Source organism: Enhydra lutris, unplaced genomic scaffold (genome assembly GCF_002288905.1).
Source record: "Enhydra lutris kenyoni isolate GAN:26980312 unplaced genomic scaffold, ASM228890v2 scaffoldscaffold14, whole genome shotgun sequence".
NCBI lineage: Eukaryota > Metazoa > Chordata > Mammalia > Carnivora > Mustelidae > Enhydra > Enhydra lutris.
This window is the reverse complement of record NW_019154098.1, coordinates 37,893,254-37,913,811: the sequence shown is the minus strand read 5'-3', so window position 1 is coordinate 37,913,811 and position 20,558 is coordinate 37,893,254. Positions and strand designations below refer to the sequence as shown.

General features: G+C 38.2%; 1 protein-coding gene across 4 annotated transcripts in view; it reads left to right on the top strand.

Annotated features, from left to right (window-relative positions):
• The window catches only part of LOC111146810 (vacuolar protein sorting 13 homolog B), a 755,552-nt gene that overhangs the window by 676,457 nt on the left and 58,537 nt on the right, over window positions 1–20,558 (top strand). For all 4 annotated transcript variants that reach the window (XM_022502501.1, XM_022502502.1, XM_022502500.1 and 1 more), the window contains one exon: window positions 15,101–15,256. In XM_022502501.1, the coding sequence (XP_022358209.1) occupies window positions 15,101–15,256 (156 nt within the window). The remainder of the gene's footprint in view (window positions 1–15,100; window positions 15,257–20,558) is intronic.

The following is a 20,558-nucleotide window of genomic DNA, read 5'->3' as shown; positions in this document are numbered from 1 at the left end:
ACTTAGATCTTTCTGCAATCCTAACAAAGGATTTTATAGCCACATTCTTAGCTTCATCCCTAAACCAGCTTTCCTGGTCATGTCCTGGATTTGATCTTTGCGTAGAAACCACTTCTTGATTTTAGCATCATTTGCCATCTGAAGGCTAGAAATGTTGAAAACTAGCAAGTCCTGGCTCCTTTTTATCTAACACTTCTTTCTTAAGCTTCTGTCAACCCCTCTCAGACTTTAATATAAGCAGCAGATAGAAGCCAGGAGTTACTTCAGCACTGCCCGGAAATCTCCTTAGCCATATCACATAGTCGATTAGGCACATTTATACTTTCCATGTCACTCTAGCTTATAGTGTTGCTAAGCTCTCTGCCATGACATAGCAATGTCCCTTCTTCCATTGTCCAACATCATTGTCCTCATTGACAGCCTCCTCTCAGGCCATTAAATAACTATTAACAGTAACTTTGAAGCACCTTAGATAGTCACCAACACTCTTCTCAAGTCCTTTTAGTTTCTGCCCACTTGCCTGCTCCAAAGCCCCTTGCATTTTTTGGCTTTTGTTATGGTAGCACCCCACTTGGAGAAAACAAAATCTGTATTAGTTACATATTGCTGTTTAATAAATTACCCAAAACCCAAGTAGATAATACAACAGACATTGTTTTTAATCTCCATTTTATTAGCCAAGAATTTGAGGAGTGGTTGAACTGGGTAGTTGTAGCTCAGAATCCCTGAGAAGGTCACAATCAAGACATCATCTGGAACTGTAGTCATCTAAAGGCTTGACTGGGCTGGAGAATCCATTTCCAAAATGGCTCACTCACGTGGCTCTTGGCTGGAGGACTTGGCTCTTTGCTACAAGGATCTCTCCATAGAGCTGGCTGAGTATTCTCATGACATAGCCGCTGGCTTCCCCCAGATCAAGTGATCCAGATCAATTTAGAGCAAGACAGAAGCCATAGTGTCTTTTATGACCTAAGCTCAGAAGTCATTCATTGTCATTTCTGTGATATCTTAGTGGTTACACAGATCAGCCCTATTCAGCATGGGAGGGGACTATGCAAAAGTACAAATAGCAGAAGACAGGGATCACTCGTGTGATCTTGGAGGTGAGGTGTCATAAGGAAATTAGGCTAAGAAATTAGATCCACTGGAAGGGGTAAGAGGTATAAGAAAACTAAGATATAATAGGAAAAGCAGGACATACAGTGTCCTAAAAGCCAAGAAAGGAGAATATCTAGAGCTGGGGGGAATTATCAGGTGCCGTCCAGAGATTGAGTAAGACAAGAACTGAAGAAGCCATTGTATTTGGCAACTGAGAGGTCATTGATGGCTCCAAGAAAGCATTTTCATGGCAAAATATGAATAGAAGCCGACTTGAAGTGGATTGAAAATGAACAGGAGGTGAGGAAATGGAGAGAATCAACATGATTTTTTTTTTTTTTAATCTTGACTGGATGTTAACTAAAGAAAGCTGCAGGATCAAGCAAGGGTTTTAAACGGAAGAAAGTTGGGCATGTTCTATACGGAAACAATAAATAGCAGAGGTTGATATGCAGAAGAGAGGAAAAATGATTAATGGCATAAGTTCTTAGAATGGGAGAGGAGGAAGGAATCCAGACCACAGGTAGAAGGATTGACCCTGCATGGGAGGAGGTTTATATTGGATATCCATTGCTGCTTAACAAATTTAGTAGCTTAAAAAATGCATTAGCTCAGGGCATCTGGGTGGCTCAGTGGGTTAAAGCCTCTGCCTTTCGGCTCAGGTCGTGATCCCAGGGTCCTGGGATTGACCCTCACATCGGGCTCTCTGCTCAGCAGGGAGCCTGCTTCCTCCTATCTCTGCCCTCTCTGCCTACTTATGATCTCTGTCTATCAAATGAATAAATAAAATCTTAAAAAAAAATGCATAAGCTCATGAGTCTGTTGGTCAGAAACCTAGATGCCCTCAGGAGGTTCTTCTGGTGTCTGCACGGCTCACTTGTGGTCCAAGATGGCCTCACCTACATATGTGCAGTTGGCAGGCTGTTGGCCAGGGTACTCTTGGTTCTCTTCCATGTGACTGCCCCCAGCAGACTAGCCCAGACAGGAAAACCAAAGCAGAAACTACTAAGCCTCTTGAGCCCAAGCTTGGAGCTCACACAGCATCTTCTGTCACCATCTCTTCTTGGGCAGGACAAGTCACAGGCTTAGGCCAGATTCAAAGAATAAGGAACTAGGTATTACCTCTCATTGAGAGTTGCTGAGAGAATTGGGGGCCATTTGCAACTTACCAGGAAAGCCTCCTCTGACTTTGAAATAAGAGAGAGAGAATGAGCATGAATGTGAATGGAGATGAGGTCATAATGGGTATTTGCTGAAAGTAAAAAGAAAAAAAGAGTAGGAGGCTTTAAAAAAAGGAATTTTCCATAGCATCTAATCCTATAGCCTGCTCATATTAAGCATTTGGTAAATGTTCACTGAGTAAATGTTTTCTTTACTTATTTATAACGTTTCTGACATTTTTCAAGAACATAGACTTAAAATCTTAATTATTTTAACAATATGAAAATTGTAAACTTATTTCCATCCAATTGGATATTGTGTGTGTGTGCTGTACAGATACACAAAAAGAGGTCTTGTGATCTCAAAATGTATCTTCTGTATACTGTCAGTGAAGTTGGGCTTTTAATTAGGAGTAGCCCCGGTCTCCCACACCTCCCCCCTTTGACCTCCCAGTGGCTTCCAGTGAAAACAAAGACAAAACTAGGCCATCACTACAGGGGGGAATTCACAGTGTTCTCCAAAGGAGAGTACCTTTCGAGTCCATGTGCATGTCCAAGTCTTCCCAATTTGTTCTTTCTTCATTTTTTTAAGTAAACTCTACACCACACATGGGGCTCGAACTCACGACCCTGAGATCAAGCGTTGCATGCTCTACCGACTGAGCCAGCCAAGCACCCCCAACTCTTCCCAAATTAACTGTGAAAAATTCTTATTATTTGTCATAAACTAAAAGTACTGTCGTATAGTTACCAAATGTTCCCGATTTAAAGTAAATCATTTCAAGTTAACTTTGCCACACATAATCTCCTTTTCTAGCCATGGAAGTCAATTCCCAGAAACCTCCAGTATGGCTCTTGTGTAGGGCACAGCTGCCTGCAACTAGCAATTCCATGTGGGGAGGAAGGATTGTGTGCCTTTGCTCCCCAGTGGCAGTAACAAGCTTCTTTTTACTGTTGCTGACATTAAGATAACTAAAATCAACAGTGAGGTAAACACTTCTTGGGACCATCTGGCAAAGATTTTAATCCCAAATATTCTGTAAACACTGACTCTGTTTGAGTACCCGGAACCTACTGTCCAGTCACCACCAACTGCATCTTTATTTCGGTTTTAGGCAGTAATTGAAAGAGCAAAGTAGTAGACTGGAGACTCTGTCCTTTTACCTTTCTCTCTCAAATATTTCAGCTTCATGAGAGACTCCAAGAGATTTACATTCTCTGAGGAAGCTTAGAGGGCCTTATGAAGTGACCAGTAGAGGTAAATGGGGCCCTAGCAGTTTTGGTCATTAAGTATCTGGTAGCTAAAGCGTACTTGGAATGTCTTCATTTTCTGTTGGGAAATGCATTCACTCTAAATGAGAGGCAGAGCTTTGGGGCTGAGTTTTATTTTTCCTGTGTTTTTCAAAGTTTCTTCGTAAAAATGATTTGCAGTGTAACCTAGTTAAGACTTTTAAAGTCTTTCCCCAGAAATGGCAAAGATAGGATTGTGATAGGGCACTTTATTCAGTCCCAAGGCTGATTTCTGGAGTTTTCTACAAGCCTGCATGAAAAAGAACAACTGGGGATTATTTCAGCTGTGAAGCACCCAGAGGAATGACTGCTGGTGCTGCTAATGGTCTCTCTGTCCCTCCTCTGGCAATAAATTTTAGATATTGAAATATAGCTTTGGAGAAAAATGTACTGAAGATTCCTTAAGCTTTTTACAAGACACTCAAAGGCTTTTCACAAGCCTGTGCTCTGGAAATGTGAATTCTTGATGTCTAAACATAAAGGTCCTTTACTGAACTCGTTTTAAATGTGAATTTTCATACGGAGTACTTGGAGAAAGGGAATGCAGCTGGACCATTAAAGCATGGTATTTTGCCATTTTTAAGTAATGAGAAATACTGATTAAGAATGTTATAAAGATTTCAGCATACATAATGTGATTGTCTCTAATCATAACCTATTAGCACAAGTCTGTAACAAAAGCATTAGGTCTGTTAAAGACAATGGCACACCTATTATACTGTGGTACATTTTAATTATTTCCATACTGAACAGGATATTGAAGAGCTTATTATCTAAAGGTCAGAATAATGCCCAAGACATGGCCAAGCCCAATGAGTGTCAGATGCATGGAATGTTGGATGACTTCATAGTTATGAAATTATTTCATTTCTCATGATAATTCCTGACTTGCCAAGTTAGTGAATTTTAAGAACTCTGAGAGCAGATTTTAAGATAAATGTGAAATAATCCATACTTTTGGAGTCAGGGACTTCCCTTCAGGCATTAGTTCATATTTGACTTGCTTGACTTACACTTGGGGATAAAATGAGTTAGGACAAGGTCTTAGATACCACATTCCCTTACTGGGAAAGAAAACCAACTTGCACAACTTTGGCTCATGTTTCTTGTTATACAGGCACTGAGAAGCAGCGGTTGCCATGAAATACTTTATTTAACCTTTACAAAAATGTTTTCTTAGTATGGCAAGGCAGTTTAGTTAAATGAAAATAAATAACTATAAAAAATTTGGATTTCTTTAAATCCATCTATTGAATTCTTTTTTTTTCTAATTAAAAATTAGGGATAACAATTATAATTGTCTAAATTGCCATGATGACTAAAAATAAAGATTGTGTCAAACTGTTTTATCCTTTCTTAGGACACGTGTTAGCATGTCTTCTATTTTACACTAAAGGAAACTTTGCTGAATGATGAATGTTACATTTGAGAACAATTTAAAAGAAAGTTTTTTAGGTTGGGTTTCTCTATTGTTTATATTTATATTTAGTCAAAATTGATTTTCAGACAAAACAGTTTTGCTCACAAACTCCAAATATTTTTCCAAACCTGAATGACTATTAAACAGTATCTCTAGTTTTTGTCTTACTGGTTTCCATTTTTCAGTTCACCTAAATTATTCTTTATTGTTTCTGTCCAACATGCTCTTTTCTCTTCCACTGAAAAGTTGGGTCCAACCAAGGGCATGGTGACCATTGGCTATCATTCTGTCAAAAGAGTGTGTCTATACAACACCGAAATCTCCTGGCTGTTGGAGATTAAGCAATTGAAGTTATTTGATTTAATTAGTTTAAAAGAAAATAAGAATTATCTCATATTTTATGGACAGACCATCCTTTTCTGTACTCACACGTGCACATACACGTACGTATCACATTTTTCTGAATCTTCACTTTTCAACCCTTTGTGGCAGTTGTCAGGGCTAAGCCATCTTAAAAGATTCACACAATTCTGGATATAAGGCAGCCATTAGTATGTTTTTTCAGTCACATATCATTTAAATATAGGGAAGTCCACACCCTCTAGAGACATGGAAACAATATATATGTGTAATGCTGAAATGAGCTCTTCAAAACCAATATGTCCTTTCATACTTCTTTTACTATGTGCCTTTGTATCTGATTTTATGATTAAAATATCCCAAAAGTTATACATAAAATTATATATATATATATATATATATATTTTTTTTTAAGATTTTATTTATTTATTTGACAGAGAGAGATCACAAGCAGGCAGAGAGGCAGGCAAAGAGAGAGGGGGAAGCAGGCTCCCTGCTGAGCAGAGAGCCCCATGTGGGGCTCGATCCCAGAACCCTGAGACCGTGACCTGAGCCGAAGGCAGAGGCTTAACCTACTAGGCCACCCAGGCACCCCATAAAATTATATTTTTAATATATAAGAGAATTTGCTCACAACATCTTCTTGCAAAAATTTTTTTGAAGTATAGAATTTTTCACTAATTTAGATAATTTGGATTTAGGTAATTTTTTAGTAAAGAATATACTTGAAGCATCTCATTGTTTTGTAGACAATGTATAAATCAGAAGTACCACAATTATTCACCCTACTCTTACTTCCTTTTTAACTTCTTTTTCATAAGTATATAATTTTTAGCCAGATACCAAACAGAGACTGATACCTGAACAGTGAAAAACCATAAATGAATTTTTTAATTTGGATTTCTGTTTAGAGTTACTTATAAAATATAAATCCTTTCTAATTTTAGAAAGATTCTATGATTTGCTTATAGATATGTTGAAACATGGATAAGCCTTAATGTTTGCTAGAAATGTGTGACATTTGACATCCTATTTACCCATGGAAATTCAAATAATTCACCGTAAACTATACGATGGAAGGACACAATGCACTGTTTTAAAGCTATAGAGCCTTATAGATGGAGAATATGATTGAATTATTTCTTGTTTATATTAATCGTGTATATTTTGTTTTTCTTTCATACCTGTGACATTTTCTGTCCTATTTTGTTTTTAAAAGTTTTCAATTTTTTTCGTAGCAGCTATTCCTACTTGCTCTAAAGGAATAGGAATCCTTATTCTGCAAATGCATTTTTTAGTTTTTCCTGCATTTATTGTTTTATCTAATTACCTTTTTATATCACCTATTTATTTTAAGCTCAGGCTTTTTTCTGTTTTTGCCAGAGTGTTCCTTCCTCTCAGTGGTTTTCTACAGTTTTACAAAAATCATGTATTTTTACACAGTTTAAAGAAGGCCAGAAACTTTCTTGATATTCTTTGCCTGAATTCTGCAACAGGGTGTTTATGGTAACCACTCTCTTCTGCTCACTTTTTAAGATGCTATCCTCCTCCCTTTGCTTTGTAATATTTTTTTCAGAGGTCACATAGGTTATTTTCAGTGTTTGTCAGTGATTATAGTATATGGATTGTCCTTGGTTAGAGTCTGTTATCACTTGAGGAACAATGAGATTGTTATTCTCATCCCCAGCTGCAGGGCAGAAGGACAAAGTCAATTCCTGTCTCACTTCCCGCTTTGTAGCTGGCATGTCCTACTATTTCTCAGCTATACAGAGGTAACACCTTTTCCGACATCTTTTCATGGTTCTCGGATACCCCAAACTGTCACACTTCATGAAAAACTACAGTTCCCCTTGTTCGCATCTGTTTTTGTTGTTCCTGAGTCCTCCTTCCTCTGTAACAATTATCTCATGATGACCGCTCATAAAATACAGCGGCGCATGGCCACAACCTGTTTCTCCCTGGGAGCTACTCTCTCTCTCTAGATGTTGAAAGACCAGGGAGATAGTGAAGAGCAGGACATCAAACAGCCTAAGAAACTGTCAGTTACTTTCCGTCCGCGTCTATAATGCTCCGTCGGGTCCCTGGTGTTTACTGATGACTGATGCCCGGAGGGGAAGCGGCGGCCACTGACGGGGAGTTCTGTGCCTCTTTCGCCTCTCTTTCCGTACCACTCCCTCGAGGGCAGGTCCTCTTCTGACCCTCACGTCTCCTCAACCCCAAGAACCTACGCATGCCTCTGCCTGTGTAAGAGCAAGATCTGGCTTCCTAAAATGATTATTTTTGTTCCAGTATGACTCTTTCCTTTCCGGGATCAAAATTCAATGGTTCCATTTGGGTTAGGATCAAAGCTATCAGAGGATTGTAAGCCGATGAGTTCATACTGTAAAGTTAATTTTCCAAATTACATTGACGAGAAGTAGGACAAGAAGTTGTTTGTTGGCAAAAACGGTTTGAAGCTATAGCTTGCTACTTTTAGGACCTGTCCCTGTTTATAATGCAGTCAGTGTGCTTTGTGGACGTTAATTTTGTGCAGAAAGACCCACTCCAAGTTAGGCTGTCGCCTGCTTTTGTTTAGTAAAAGAACAGCCCTGTCTATCTTTTATTTACTCCATTTCAACATGGTTTTTTCATGTTATTTCTTTTCGTAACTAATATGTCCTCTGGTCAATCTTTTAACTCCCCAAGCAGAGTACCTCTTGGAGTCCTACAACAAATTTTCCTTCCCCTCATAAAATTTTGCAGCATAATTTTTCTTGTTAAATATCTGTTTCTTCCACTCCATTGTGAGCATTTCCAGTGTGAATAATGTGTCTCGTTCATCTCTATATCCACCACGTGTGGCTTAGTTCATTGGCTTATGGTAAACATTTAATAGATAGAGATCGTAAAAGTATTTGATATATTGGAAAAAAAAAAAAAACTATCGCCCTGGGGAAGAAAGCTTAAGTAATTACATTAAATTGCTCCAAGGATTATGTGAATAAGTATTAGAGCAAACCAGACCCTCTGGGAGGGGCTCGGAGGCTACAGAGATGAACTGACCGTCGTGTCACCCTTTTTAGCAAAGCGGCTGCAGTGCAAATGAGAAAGTGGTGACACCGACTGGGACAGAGGGGGAGACTTCAGGCAGGAAGCTGAATCTGATTTACTAAAATAGAAACGTGTCATTTCTTTTCCCTTAAAATGCAGGCTCTGTATGCTTTCTATTAGACGTTTTTCTTTTTAATAACATTAATGTTTATCTGATTTCAAAATAATACATATTTATAGTATGACATTTGGAAATTACATAAAAGCACACAAAACACATACACAAAGGAATACTTAAAACACACAACCCCAAGATAACCACTGTTAGCATTTCAGCATATTTCTAGCCATTTCTCCCCTAAAAACATGCACAAGAATTTTTCTTCATTTTATAAAAACGGAATGTATACTGCACGTGTCTTTTTATAATTGCTTTTTTCCCATTACTCTATCGCTAACTAACATTCTCAATGTTTTTTCATGCTGTGATTGTTTTCTTCGGTAGTTCGAGAGGATTCTACAATCTAAGTGTGGTTAAGCATACCAGAGTCGGCACCACTTACTCTGAGTTCCGATCTTATCCCTGCCCTCCCAGCACTGTGGCCCTGAGCAGCTCGCACAGCCTCTCTGTGACCTGGTTTGCTTTTTCATCTGTAAAATGGAACAACAGTACCTACCTCATAAGATTGTTTTAAGGAATAAATGAGAAAATGTATAAAAAGCACTGAGGCCAATGCTCGGCACATAGTACGTGTCTAACAAATGATAGCTTTCATTGTTTTTACAATATTTTATTTGACAAAATATTATTTCCTAGCAATGTCTAATTTTTATTATTAAAACAGTGCTGGAATAAGCTTACATCCAGGTAAATCTTTGCACATGTGTATGATTATCACCCTACAAGAAATTCCTATGTAGAATTGATGAGTCTGTATCTGAAACGCAGATTTTTGACAAGGACTAGACTCCAGCGACAGTGTTCAATCTAACGTGTGTTGGGAGTGTGCCAGGTTTCCCTTTTTGTAACAGATTGTTCTAGGTTGATTTCACAGTATTTGTGGCCTTCCTTGAATTCAGGTGTGAGGGAAAACCTACAACAACTCCTCTTTGTTGGAAGAGCCAACATCCCAGCACTCGTGTGACGACAGAGTGGCCTCTGTTATCTCACCTCCTGGACCACTGATTTGGAAAGCTTTCTTTCTCTTTCTCCTTTTCCTTCCAAAATACCCTGCATCAAAGAGTCCAAGTTATCCGCTAGAAAATAAATCAACATGATTTATTTCCACTCTTCTCGTTCCTTACTTGTGAGATTGTGTTCTATAAATAAATGTAAAAGAATATAGAGGGTCCTGAGAGTTCCAGTATTGAATCAGGGTGATGTGAGGCATTAGCCATTATCTAACAAGTTTTCCACTTGGTTTTTTAGCATTACATCAGATACTCTGAACATCCTGAAATGTAACTGCCTTGACAAAACAGTAATGAGCAACATATTTCATTTTAATTTTATGTTAATTTATTGGGATGACATGTACTATCAGTTCCTTTTTTTTTTTTTTTTTAGGATTTTATTTATTTATTTGACAGACAGAGATCACAAGTAGGCAGAGAGAGACGGAGAAGCAGGCTCTCCACCAAGCAGAGAGCCCGACACGGGACTCGATCCCAGGACCATGGGATCATGACCTGAGCTGAAGTCAGAGGCTTTAACCCACTGAGCCACCCAGGCACCCTGTACTATCAGTTCTACTTGCACATTCCAAATAAGCAATTAAACTTGGATCTGTGTAATTTGATCTATAGCTTTCCAGATATTATTTTAGATAGACAAGAAATTTTAAAAGTATTTTAACTTAATATTCCTTCAAAATGCTTACCTACTCTATCATTTGGGATCTGCTTTAGGCTTTAATATCAGTATTACTGAGTCTGAATTATGGATTGGAAGGATTACATTGATTTTTAATTTAATCTAGTTTCATCATCCATGTAAAGTAAATCTCCTTTGTTGAAAGGTCATTCAAAAACTTGGGATTGTTTTTAAGAGTACACTTACAGTTGATAAGCACTTGATAAGCACCTTGATAAGTACTAAGAGTACACTTACCTTGATAAGCACTGAATAATACATGTAACTGTTGAATGACTGTATTGTATACCTGAAATGAATAACACTATCTATTAACTACACTGAAATTAAAATTTTTAAATTTTAAAAATACAGTGAGACAAAAAGAAAAATATTTTAAAAATAGGAATTATTTCCAAATATTTTTATTTAATACTGTATTTTATGACATTTTATGCACAGCTATCACGGATATCACTAAAAATTTTTAATGTCTACTTTGGGTTATTTTTCAATAATCCTCACTCATTTATTTATTCAACAAATATCTGTTGCATGCCTACTATGCACTAGGCTCTTGGGATATAGTGTAAGTTTAGAAGTTTAAAAAATACACATGATGCCTAAGCTTTAATATATATTAACAATACATATTAATATATACATATATTTAATAGTTTATTTCACTTGGATTGAATGTTAATTTTTTTTAGAACACCTAAAATTTCTACCAAGAGTATAATGGATTGGGAAAATTTTTGAAGTTATTTCAATTTTCAGTTTCTTCTTAGAATATTACATATTACTGTACAGTAAATTATAAAATACAAAAAAGTATAAGTGAACCTGAAGACATTTTTTATTTGTGATTATTTGGGTAGGAATCATCTTGATGACAGTTTTAAAATGAATAGTGAAATAAAGTTCACAGACAAGTATCTGGTACCTTCACTTATGTTTAGGATATAGTTTTAAAAATATAGCCATCCCCTTTTCTTTCTGTTCCTTGGTGCATCCTGTTTTCCTAGATGTCGTCTTATTTTTCTTTCCTCTGTGACTGAATCAGGAATTCTCCCTTTGGAGGTGACTGTGGGTGGTCTTGAGAGCTGACCCCAGGCCTCTGATCAGTAATTCAGTTTTAACTTTTATTTTGTATTTTAAAAAATGACCAGAGAGCTGCATATGCTCCCATTTGAGATCTTCAGTGGAAAACCATGAATTTAGTCTGGCTGCCCTGGGGGGTGGTGGGGCTGCTGGAAAAAAAAAAAAATGTAGCCCGTTGGGACCTTCCAACAAGCGTGGCCACCGTACAACCTGCCTTATTGCTTAGTTTCAGTTCCCACTGAGAAGTTCAAACAAGAGTAGTTCTTATTTTGGCTTTTTCCCCCCAATGGAAAGTATTAGCACTAGCTAAGTAGGCCAAAAAGAATGAAAAGCCTGAATAGAAAGGATGGTAGAGGAAGTGAGTCAGTAAGGGAAACTTAATAGGGAAGAGGGGAAAGAAAGTTTCCAAGTTGATAAGAGAATGTAAAAATACCATGGGCTCCAGGCAACAAAGGATAGCTATGTGGGGCCTAAGGCCATTGCTTCATCTCTCCTGTGTTTGCAAGTTTCTGGCCCATCTTGCCTTTCCTCCTGACTATGACAGTTGCCCTCCTTCTTCCACACTCCACTCTTAATCTCCTTTCAACACACCGATCCCCTATACAGAAGATTCAGTGGCCACCTGCTAATTCTTCAATAAAGCACAAATTCCTCACTTAGTAAATCAGTGCTGGCCGCAATCTAGATCTCCCTGTTTGACCTTATCCCTGACTCCCATTTTTCATGTTCCCTTTTCTCCAGCAATTCCAGATTGTTAACCTTGCCCCCAAGCATACCCTCTGGCTTTCACATCTCATGTTGTCCCTAAGGGGACCTGCCATCTTTGCCAGTCGAAACCCTGTAGGAACTCTGAGCCCCAACTGCTTCCGGAAGCTCTTCTAATCCCACCAGCCTGGAACAAGCTGTCCTTTCTCTAGACTCCTGTACCATGTTGTATCTCTCCAAATGCCTCTTGTTTTATTGCGCATGCTTTATTTTCCCCATAAGATCGTAAGCTCTTTGCAGGACAGAAGACACGGTTCTTCCTCCTTCCTTCCTCCATAGCAGCTAGCATATCAGCTTTCTTATAGTATCTGAGTAAGAAAATATATCAGAGGAATGATAGAAAGAAATCACATTAGGATCAAGTAGTCTAACACAAATTTCACCTTCTTATGCCTGAATTTATAGTCCCTTCAGTATAGAAAGAAAAGTAGATCTATGAGTATTTGTTTTTAAATGGAGACTACTTAGTACCTGGAGCCATGAAATGTAGTCATTTGGGGTGCCTGGGTGGCTCAGCAGATTTAAGGCTCTGCCTTCGGCTCCAGTCATGATCCCAGGGTCCTGGGATCAAGCCCCACATTGGGTTCTCTGCTCAGTGGGGAGCCTGCTTCCCCTTCTCTCTCTCTCTCTGCCTGCCTCTATGCCTACTCTGGCAAATAAATAAATAAAACCTTCAGAAAAAGAAAGAAAGAAAGAAAGAAAGAAAGAAAGAAAGAAAGAAAGAAAGAAAGAAATGTAGTCATTTGGTTCAACAGAACAGAACTCCCTCACTCAGTGGAGGTCCATGAGCATCCGCACTGCTGTCTAGTGCCTGAAGTGGACACACCATGGGAAGGATGACCCAAGTAGGGTTGGGCCTTCTCAGTCCTTTTTGTAGGTTTTCTCTCTTAGGAATGCAGTTCCTTCCCTAATAAATGATATATGTCTAATAGCTATTTAAATGCTTTGAACAGTCGACCAAACATTACAAATATTGTACCAGTGATGCATGTGGGAAGAAGTGTGATGTTTTTCTCCCACCTAACTTTTCTGTGTGAACTTAATCCAGACATATCTGGATTTTCATAATTCAAAGAAAATATCTATGCCAACATTTTGAGAACACGTAGATGCCAAGCGAAACCCAACAAAATACTCCTTGGTGACATTCAGTCGGTTGAAGCTGTGTACACAGAGGGAGCCGCTACCTAAAATTGAGCTCATATGCAAATGCGAACACTCCTCAATTCCAATTACGTTGTATACATTAAACCTTTAGAGGCTGTGGAATTTTCAGGAAAAATATAGCCGAGCTTGACCTTAAGTACCTTGCCTCATTATTTTTTTGTCATTTCCAGCTACTAGTCTCTCCAAAGAAAACAACTTTCTTGTTTCTTTTAGTTTTGTGTATGCCCTGAGCTTTATTCCCAGTTGCTGCTACAAAAAACTGAAATGGTTCCAAACACCACTATTGTTTTTCTTTTTTTTTTCTCTGTCACTAATATTTAAAGATCAAAGATAACTCTGGTACTTTTATGTTGTAGAGTGTATATAAGACCAAATTTTCCCTAAAGGTATTTGCTGTCTAGGACTTTTTTCTTTTTTCCCTTTCTTTCCCTCCCTCCCTTCCTCCCTCCCTTTCTTTCTTTCTTTCTTTCTTTCTTCCTTTCCCTTATTACCTTTCTTTTCTAGAAGTCATCTGAATGGTAGCTTTTTGATTTCCTGGCGTCACTGGAAGTTGCATGGAGGAAGAACTGGAGTGGGGCCATATGAAAAGAGGGAGATGAGTTAGGAGGTTTTGAAAAAATACTTTATTAAGGTGTTTTAAAACAAACAAACAAATCCTCCCTTAACCTTCCACCAAAATCATATTGTGATAACTAGTGACCTTGGGAAATGTTTTAATTTAGGTACTTTCTAAAGTCTCCTTCTAATGGTAAAGCAGAAAAATAATCTTTCTGTCAAAAGACTATTATTATTATGACAATTACCATGTAAATTCTTAATGTATTTATTTTAAGGGCCCATTATGATAGCTCTTATACAATGTTTTTATAGTTTTATTCATTCTGTTAATTGGGAAAATGTTTCATACTATCAGACTTTGGTTCGTTCTTTTAAAAAATTATATACAATGTGAAGGAAATAGTTTGTATATTATACAAATGTTTTTCCTAAAATGTCAGTTTTATTTCTAATTCTTAGTAATTGGGTAGAATACTGTTTATGTTCATTTAAACATGTATCCTAAAGAAGCAGTAATTATTATGTTGTTTTGGAATACTTGTTCAGTTAAACTGACTTTCTTCATTGCATTTAGTAGGTAGGAGTGGAAATAGAAAATATTTGATGATCATGGAAGAAATCTAAATATTAGATATTGCCACAATTGGCAATAATGTGTGAATAAATATGAATGTGAATCAGGAGACTCGTTTGGTAAACGCTACAATAAATACGTGGCTAGCAAAAAGTAGAACAAAGACATTTTTTCATACATTCAAAATGTTGAAGGTAGTTCTCATATGTTATATGTGATCTCATAGAGAGAGTATATTGAATGAACTGCATCCTCAAATTGCTGTTTTGTTCTTTATCAAGAGAATAAATAAGGAATGGCAATTTAGGGTCAAAAATAATGCAACAAATGAAATTTTACTTTAATTACTGTCTAGCCATAAGAGGGAATAAACTATCAGCCAAGACCCGTGTTCTTTGATCTCACACTTCGACCTTCTTGTCCTCCAGATGAATGAAATGGGCTTTTCTCAAATGTTCAGCAGCCCTTTTACCATTTGATAGGACAATTATTTTTAAGAAGGTTTAAAATGTGATCTGGAAAACCACATCGACTCTCTGTGGCATATTTGCTATTCTTAGCCTGCTTGAATAAGCTGGAAGTGGATGAATAATGCAGGTTAGAAAGAAAACAGATGCTAAATATTACAAATAGGAAGGTTTTCCAGCAATGAGACTTTCATTTTAGGACTAGATTTTTGTTGGCACTTTTGGCATCGTGACGATTATTGTTTTTCTCTCCAGCTGTTACACATCTGTATTGAAGGTTGGGGCAATTGGCGCTGGTCAGAACCCTTCAGTGTGGACCACGCAGGAACGTTTATTAGAACGATTCAGTACAAGGGTCGGACTGCTTCCCTCGTCATCAAGGTTCGGCAGCTCAGTGGAGTGCAAAAACAGGTGAGTTCCTTGTGTTCGTGACCCAGACAGCTCTTAGTTCTTTGACACAATTAATGGAAGCGAAACTTAAAGAAATGAAAATAATTCATAATTTAAAAACCCACAGTGATAAGCCTGGGTATTTTTGCTCCCACTTTGTATGTGCTTGTTGATGATCCTGAGGATGGTGATGGCTTCAAACCCCTTGTCCCACATCTTTTACAAGAGCTGCTAACGAGCAGTAAAATTTACTGATTTTCGTTTCACCTCTTCTCCCTGTCATCACCTACCTTCTGGTGGAGGTGCTAATGAGCTGTGAAATAGCCAAAAGGCCTTTATTAAGGAAGAAAAGAAGCACTGGGTGTTGGGGACTCTGGATAATCCAACAGCAGATAACCAGGAGTTGGTTCTCAGACATATCAGAATAATCTTCGAGAAAGTGTTGTGATACCTCCTATGACAGAGTGGGCCTGGGTCTCCAGCAAGCTTTCCTTTCCTAGGAGTTAATATTAACTGCAGTAAAAATTCACTATGGTCTAACTCTTGGCATATAAAACCTCAGCTCTCAGCACATATTTTTACGTATTTTATAAAACTTCCTTTTGGCTGTTTTTGAAGTTCTAAGACTGCAAAGGGGAAAAAAGTATCTGACACTTTTTTTGTGTTCTTAAGATGTGAAAATGTGGTTTTTAGAAGATGTTTTTCAAGCATGGCGCATATGACAAGAGTAGAAAGAAAAAAAGGAAGTATTAAAATCTGAAAACTGGCTTCACTACACACATCATAACTGGATTTGTCATAAGAGTTTTAACATATACATCTGCATCTGGACTGTAAGTCTACCCAGAGCTTATGTGAACTGAGGACATGATAGAAACAGCCCTCAGTCCCTGGGAAAGGAAAAGGGGGGCTTTTCTTATCAAGCAACATGGGCTGGTCCATTGCCGTGTGCCAGGGGCAGACAGGAAGCAAGTGGTGAGGTGAACAGTAGGACCTGTGCCGTATACGTTCTTGATCTCCACCTAATCAGGGAGCTGGACATCATGTTCTCATTATTGTGGGCAACAGAAGTGAAAAGAATAGAGCAGAGGAATCTTCCCAATGAATTGACTATTCCTCAAGTAATTATGGATTGCCTACAGTAAAAGAGAGTGAAATGAAAGACACTATGTGACACAATCTTTGCTCTTAAGCTGCAAATTTATATAAACCCAACTGTATGTCGGGCACCGTGTGTGTGTCGCACAACTGACAGTAAGTGTGAAGGGAATCTAGAAGTTTCAGTAGGAAGAAATGACTCAAGTTGGGCTTTGGAAAACAGAATTTGGATTAAGAGAGGACATTCCAAGTAGACAGTGTAATATGAAGATAGGAATATGGGACATATGGGTCTTATGGGGACCCATGATGGGACCAGCCTAATGGAGCATGAGCTTTGAGCTACAGAGTCCTAAGAACAAGATGTGTCACTGACTTTCATCTGCCCTCAGAACTGTCACAATGGATATGCTCTCAGTAAATATCTGCCCAATTAATACATTCTGGTTTTCTGATTCTGTCACTCATGGTCTTTGAAGAATGCCTTATCCACCTTCCCATTCACCAGCGTTCCTGAGAAATGGTCATTCAGCATCTATTTGAATACTCCCAATGATAAGAGGCTCATTTCCTCACATGGCAGTCCTTCCCATAACTGATTACTTCCATCTCTAAAGGAAGCTCTTTCCTGATTTTGAACCCAAATCTCTCACCGTTCAGCCAGTTTTTACCACTCTTCAGAACTTGGGAGATGTATGCAATAGCTTATGGTGAGGACTAAGTTATCTCTCCTCTGTATTACAGCCCTTCAAAAACACAAGGGAAGCCAAGATGTTTCCCCTGAGCTTCCGTTAGGCCAGTGGTTCTCAAACTTGCATGTATGTCAGAATCACCTAGAAGGCTTTTTTAAAACATAGATTGTTGGGTCCCACCCTCAGAGCTGCAGATTCAGTAGGTCTTGGGTGTGATGTGCCAATTTATATTTCTAATAAATTCTCAGGTGTTACTGATGCTACTGGTCCAGGGGACCACACTTTGACCACCATGGCTCTGGTCTGAACTTTCCCAATTCATTCAGCTCTTTTGCATATGGTTGCTAGAACAGTTACCGATTAATGGAATGGTAGGGTCACTCCATGGAGAAATAGTTTTCCACAGAATATCACTGGTGGTTAAGATCATAACCACTCTGGCTGTGTATTCCCTTTCTAGCTATGTGATCTTCAGGTTAGTTAACCTCTTTGTGAATCAGTTTCCTGACCTGGGAAATGAGGATAGTAATAGTGCCTTTGTCATAAAGTTAGTGTGAGTTTGTATATGTAAAGTGCTTAAAAAGTGCTTAAAAGTAGCACCTGGCCTACTGTCATAACTCAAACTATAGTTACAAGAATGAAATAGTCCCAGGAATCCATAACATTGGTTAGACTTTGTTGTCTTAACGCCAATAGTGCCTTCTTCTGGGGCGCCTGGGGGGCTCAGTCAGTTAAGCATCTGACTTTGGCTCAGGTCATGATCTTGGGGTTCTGGGATGGAGCCCTGCCTCTGGCTCCACGCTCAGCGAGGAGTCTGCCTTCCCTCTCCTTCTTGCTTTGCCCCTCCTCCCACTCGCATTCTCAAACTCTCTCTTTCCTTCTCTCAACTAAATAAATAAAATCTTAAAAAAAAAAAAAAAAGATAGGGCACCTGGGTGGTTCAATGGCTTAAGGCCTCTGCGTTCAGCTCGGGTCATGGTCCCAGGGTCCTGGGATCAAGCCCCGCATCAGGCTCTCTGCTCGGCAGGGAGTCTGCTTCCTCCCCTCTCTCTGCCTTCTTGTGATCTCTGTCTGTCAAATAAATAAATAAAATCTTAAAAAAAAAAAAAAAGACAAAAATGATAGTGCCTCCTTCTTGCATAGATATTATATATCTTCAAGGAGTAATATTAAATTTTAGGGATAAATTAATATATACTGTGTTCCTGAGGCAATACTACACATTGCAACAGTAGGTCATAAGTCAGAAAAGTTGGCCATGGGAAGTACCTTTTTTAAAAATTCCCACAAAATGTTACTTACCTTTTCTTCCCCCTGACTAGAAGGGATTTCCCAGCCCTAATATCTATTATCTAATATCTCGGGCAAATTTCTTAACCTTTCTGTACATCATATTCCTTTTGTAAAATAAAGCACCTAGTAAATATTAGTTCACTGTTGTTATTTTTGAGTTAACTATTTTAAAATATTTCTGAAAACACAGAAAAGTCTAAAGTAGAAAAGTACCCATATTTCTGCCACCCAAAGATAAATACTGTTACTACTTCAGTGTATCTTTTTCTACTTTTTTTCTATGCAGATTTTTTTTAGCCAACTTGAGATCTGGTTATAATTAGTTTTCAACCTGTTTTTTCACTTAACATTATATGATGCTTATGTTCTCGTGTTATCTACAGAGCTGAACTATCTTTTTAATGGTTGCATAATTTGCCACATGGTATGTTGAGACCCATTTAGATATCCCCTTGTTGCTGCACCTTTAGATAATTTCCAACTGGTTGCCAGAATAAATCCTTAAATAAATATCTGTGTGTATACATATGTATGTCAGAATGTCTGGATCTGTCCTCAAAATAATTTGCTATAAAATTTAATTACCTGAGCAAAGGATGTGAATGTTTTTGTGGTACTTGATACATCTTCCCAGACTAAAAAGATATACTTTATTCTTTAACCAAAATTCATTGTTTTGTGTCACCAGATACTTGTTAGGGCAACATTAATCCTTGAAATAACTAAATATATATATTTGTCCCAACCAATATACTGACTCTCTGAGTTTTTCAGACTATTAGAATTTCTTAAAAATCTTAGTGTAAGGAGGGGTTCAAATCAGACTCACAAAAATTTCCCATGCATTAGAAGCCTAAGGAATCCTTTTTTTTTTTTTTAAAGATTTTATTTATTTATTTGTCAGAGAGAGAGCGAGAGCGAGAGTGAGCACAAGCAGATAGAGTGGCAGGCAGAGGCAGAGGGAGAAGCAGGCTCCCTGCCGAGCAAGGAGCCCAATGTGGGACTTGATCCCAGGACTCTGGGATCATGACCTGAGCTGAAGGCAGCTGCTTAACCAACTGAGCCACCCAGGCGTCCCTTAAGGAATCCTTTTAATCATCCTCTCTGTTAATGTCAAATCGACAGATTTTAAGGCATCTGGTGACAAATCACATTTCAGGATTTCCAAATGTTATTCAAACCATTGGATGTTTAGTAAATATTTTCTGTAGGGACTTCCTCTCACACTTTTCTCTGCTTCTATCTTATTATAATAAATTATCTTATTTTAAAAAAAAAATGTAGAATGTAGCCAGGCAGGAAAGAATCTTTCAGAAATCCATAATGGAAGCATAAGCCACCCTCCCATTGCATTTACTTATTTACTTTTCTGAAAGAAGTGCCATCTTACTGGCAAAGTCCATTTCCATCCCTCTGTCATGGAAGACATAGACACACACATACATACACACAATTTACACTTTGAGTTTTAGCATTTATTGTCATAGCCAAATGAGATTGGGCTCTAAATGAGGGCCATTTTAGTCACTCAGCAGAACAGTGAGAAGTGGAACACAGAAATAGCAATTCATTTTAACCGAGGAAGAAGCAAAATGTAAAATGGTTGGTACTGAACGCAGGTAATGCTGAAAGGTTCAGCAGACCACCAACTTCAAAATAACTGCTGCATTGTTGTGAAAACCCTTTCTAGTCTTTCAGTTGGGTTTAATTTTTTATTGTCAGCGTAGATTAACTAAAATTCAGGTTAGCTCCAGTTAAAGTACATCAGAGACACAGGATTTCCTCAATTAGCCAGGTTGGGAAGGAAGATAGGAATCAAGGTTTCAGAAGAGCTTTGTGGATTCCTGCCTCTCTAACATCTTGGCTTCTTTCCTTCTACCCCACCTGGGCCAGGAAATTTGCAATAAACCACAGCTGCCTAATTTCAAAGATTTTGGGAGGTGTGTGTGTGCAGCTCACTGATGCACCATAGCTGCATTAACACGCCCCCGGATAATGGAGAATTGGCTGATGCCTGAACAATGAGGTTTGGTTGTCTATACCCTGCCTTTCTTATACCCCTGCCATTTCTCCAACTGAATGATAATTGACCACATACAAAATTTCTCAGGAACTTTGTACATAACACAGCTACCCACGTACACACAGTGACTTTCACGTATCCTATCCCCTCATTGAGAAAAGCTTTACCACTCTAAAAACGTAAATGTACATATGTACATATGTATATATATTGTATC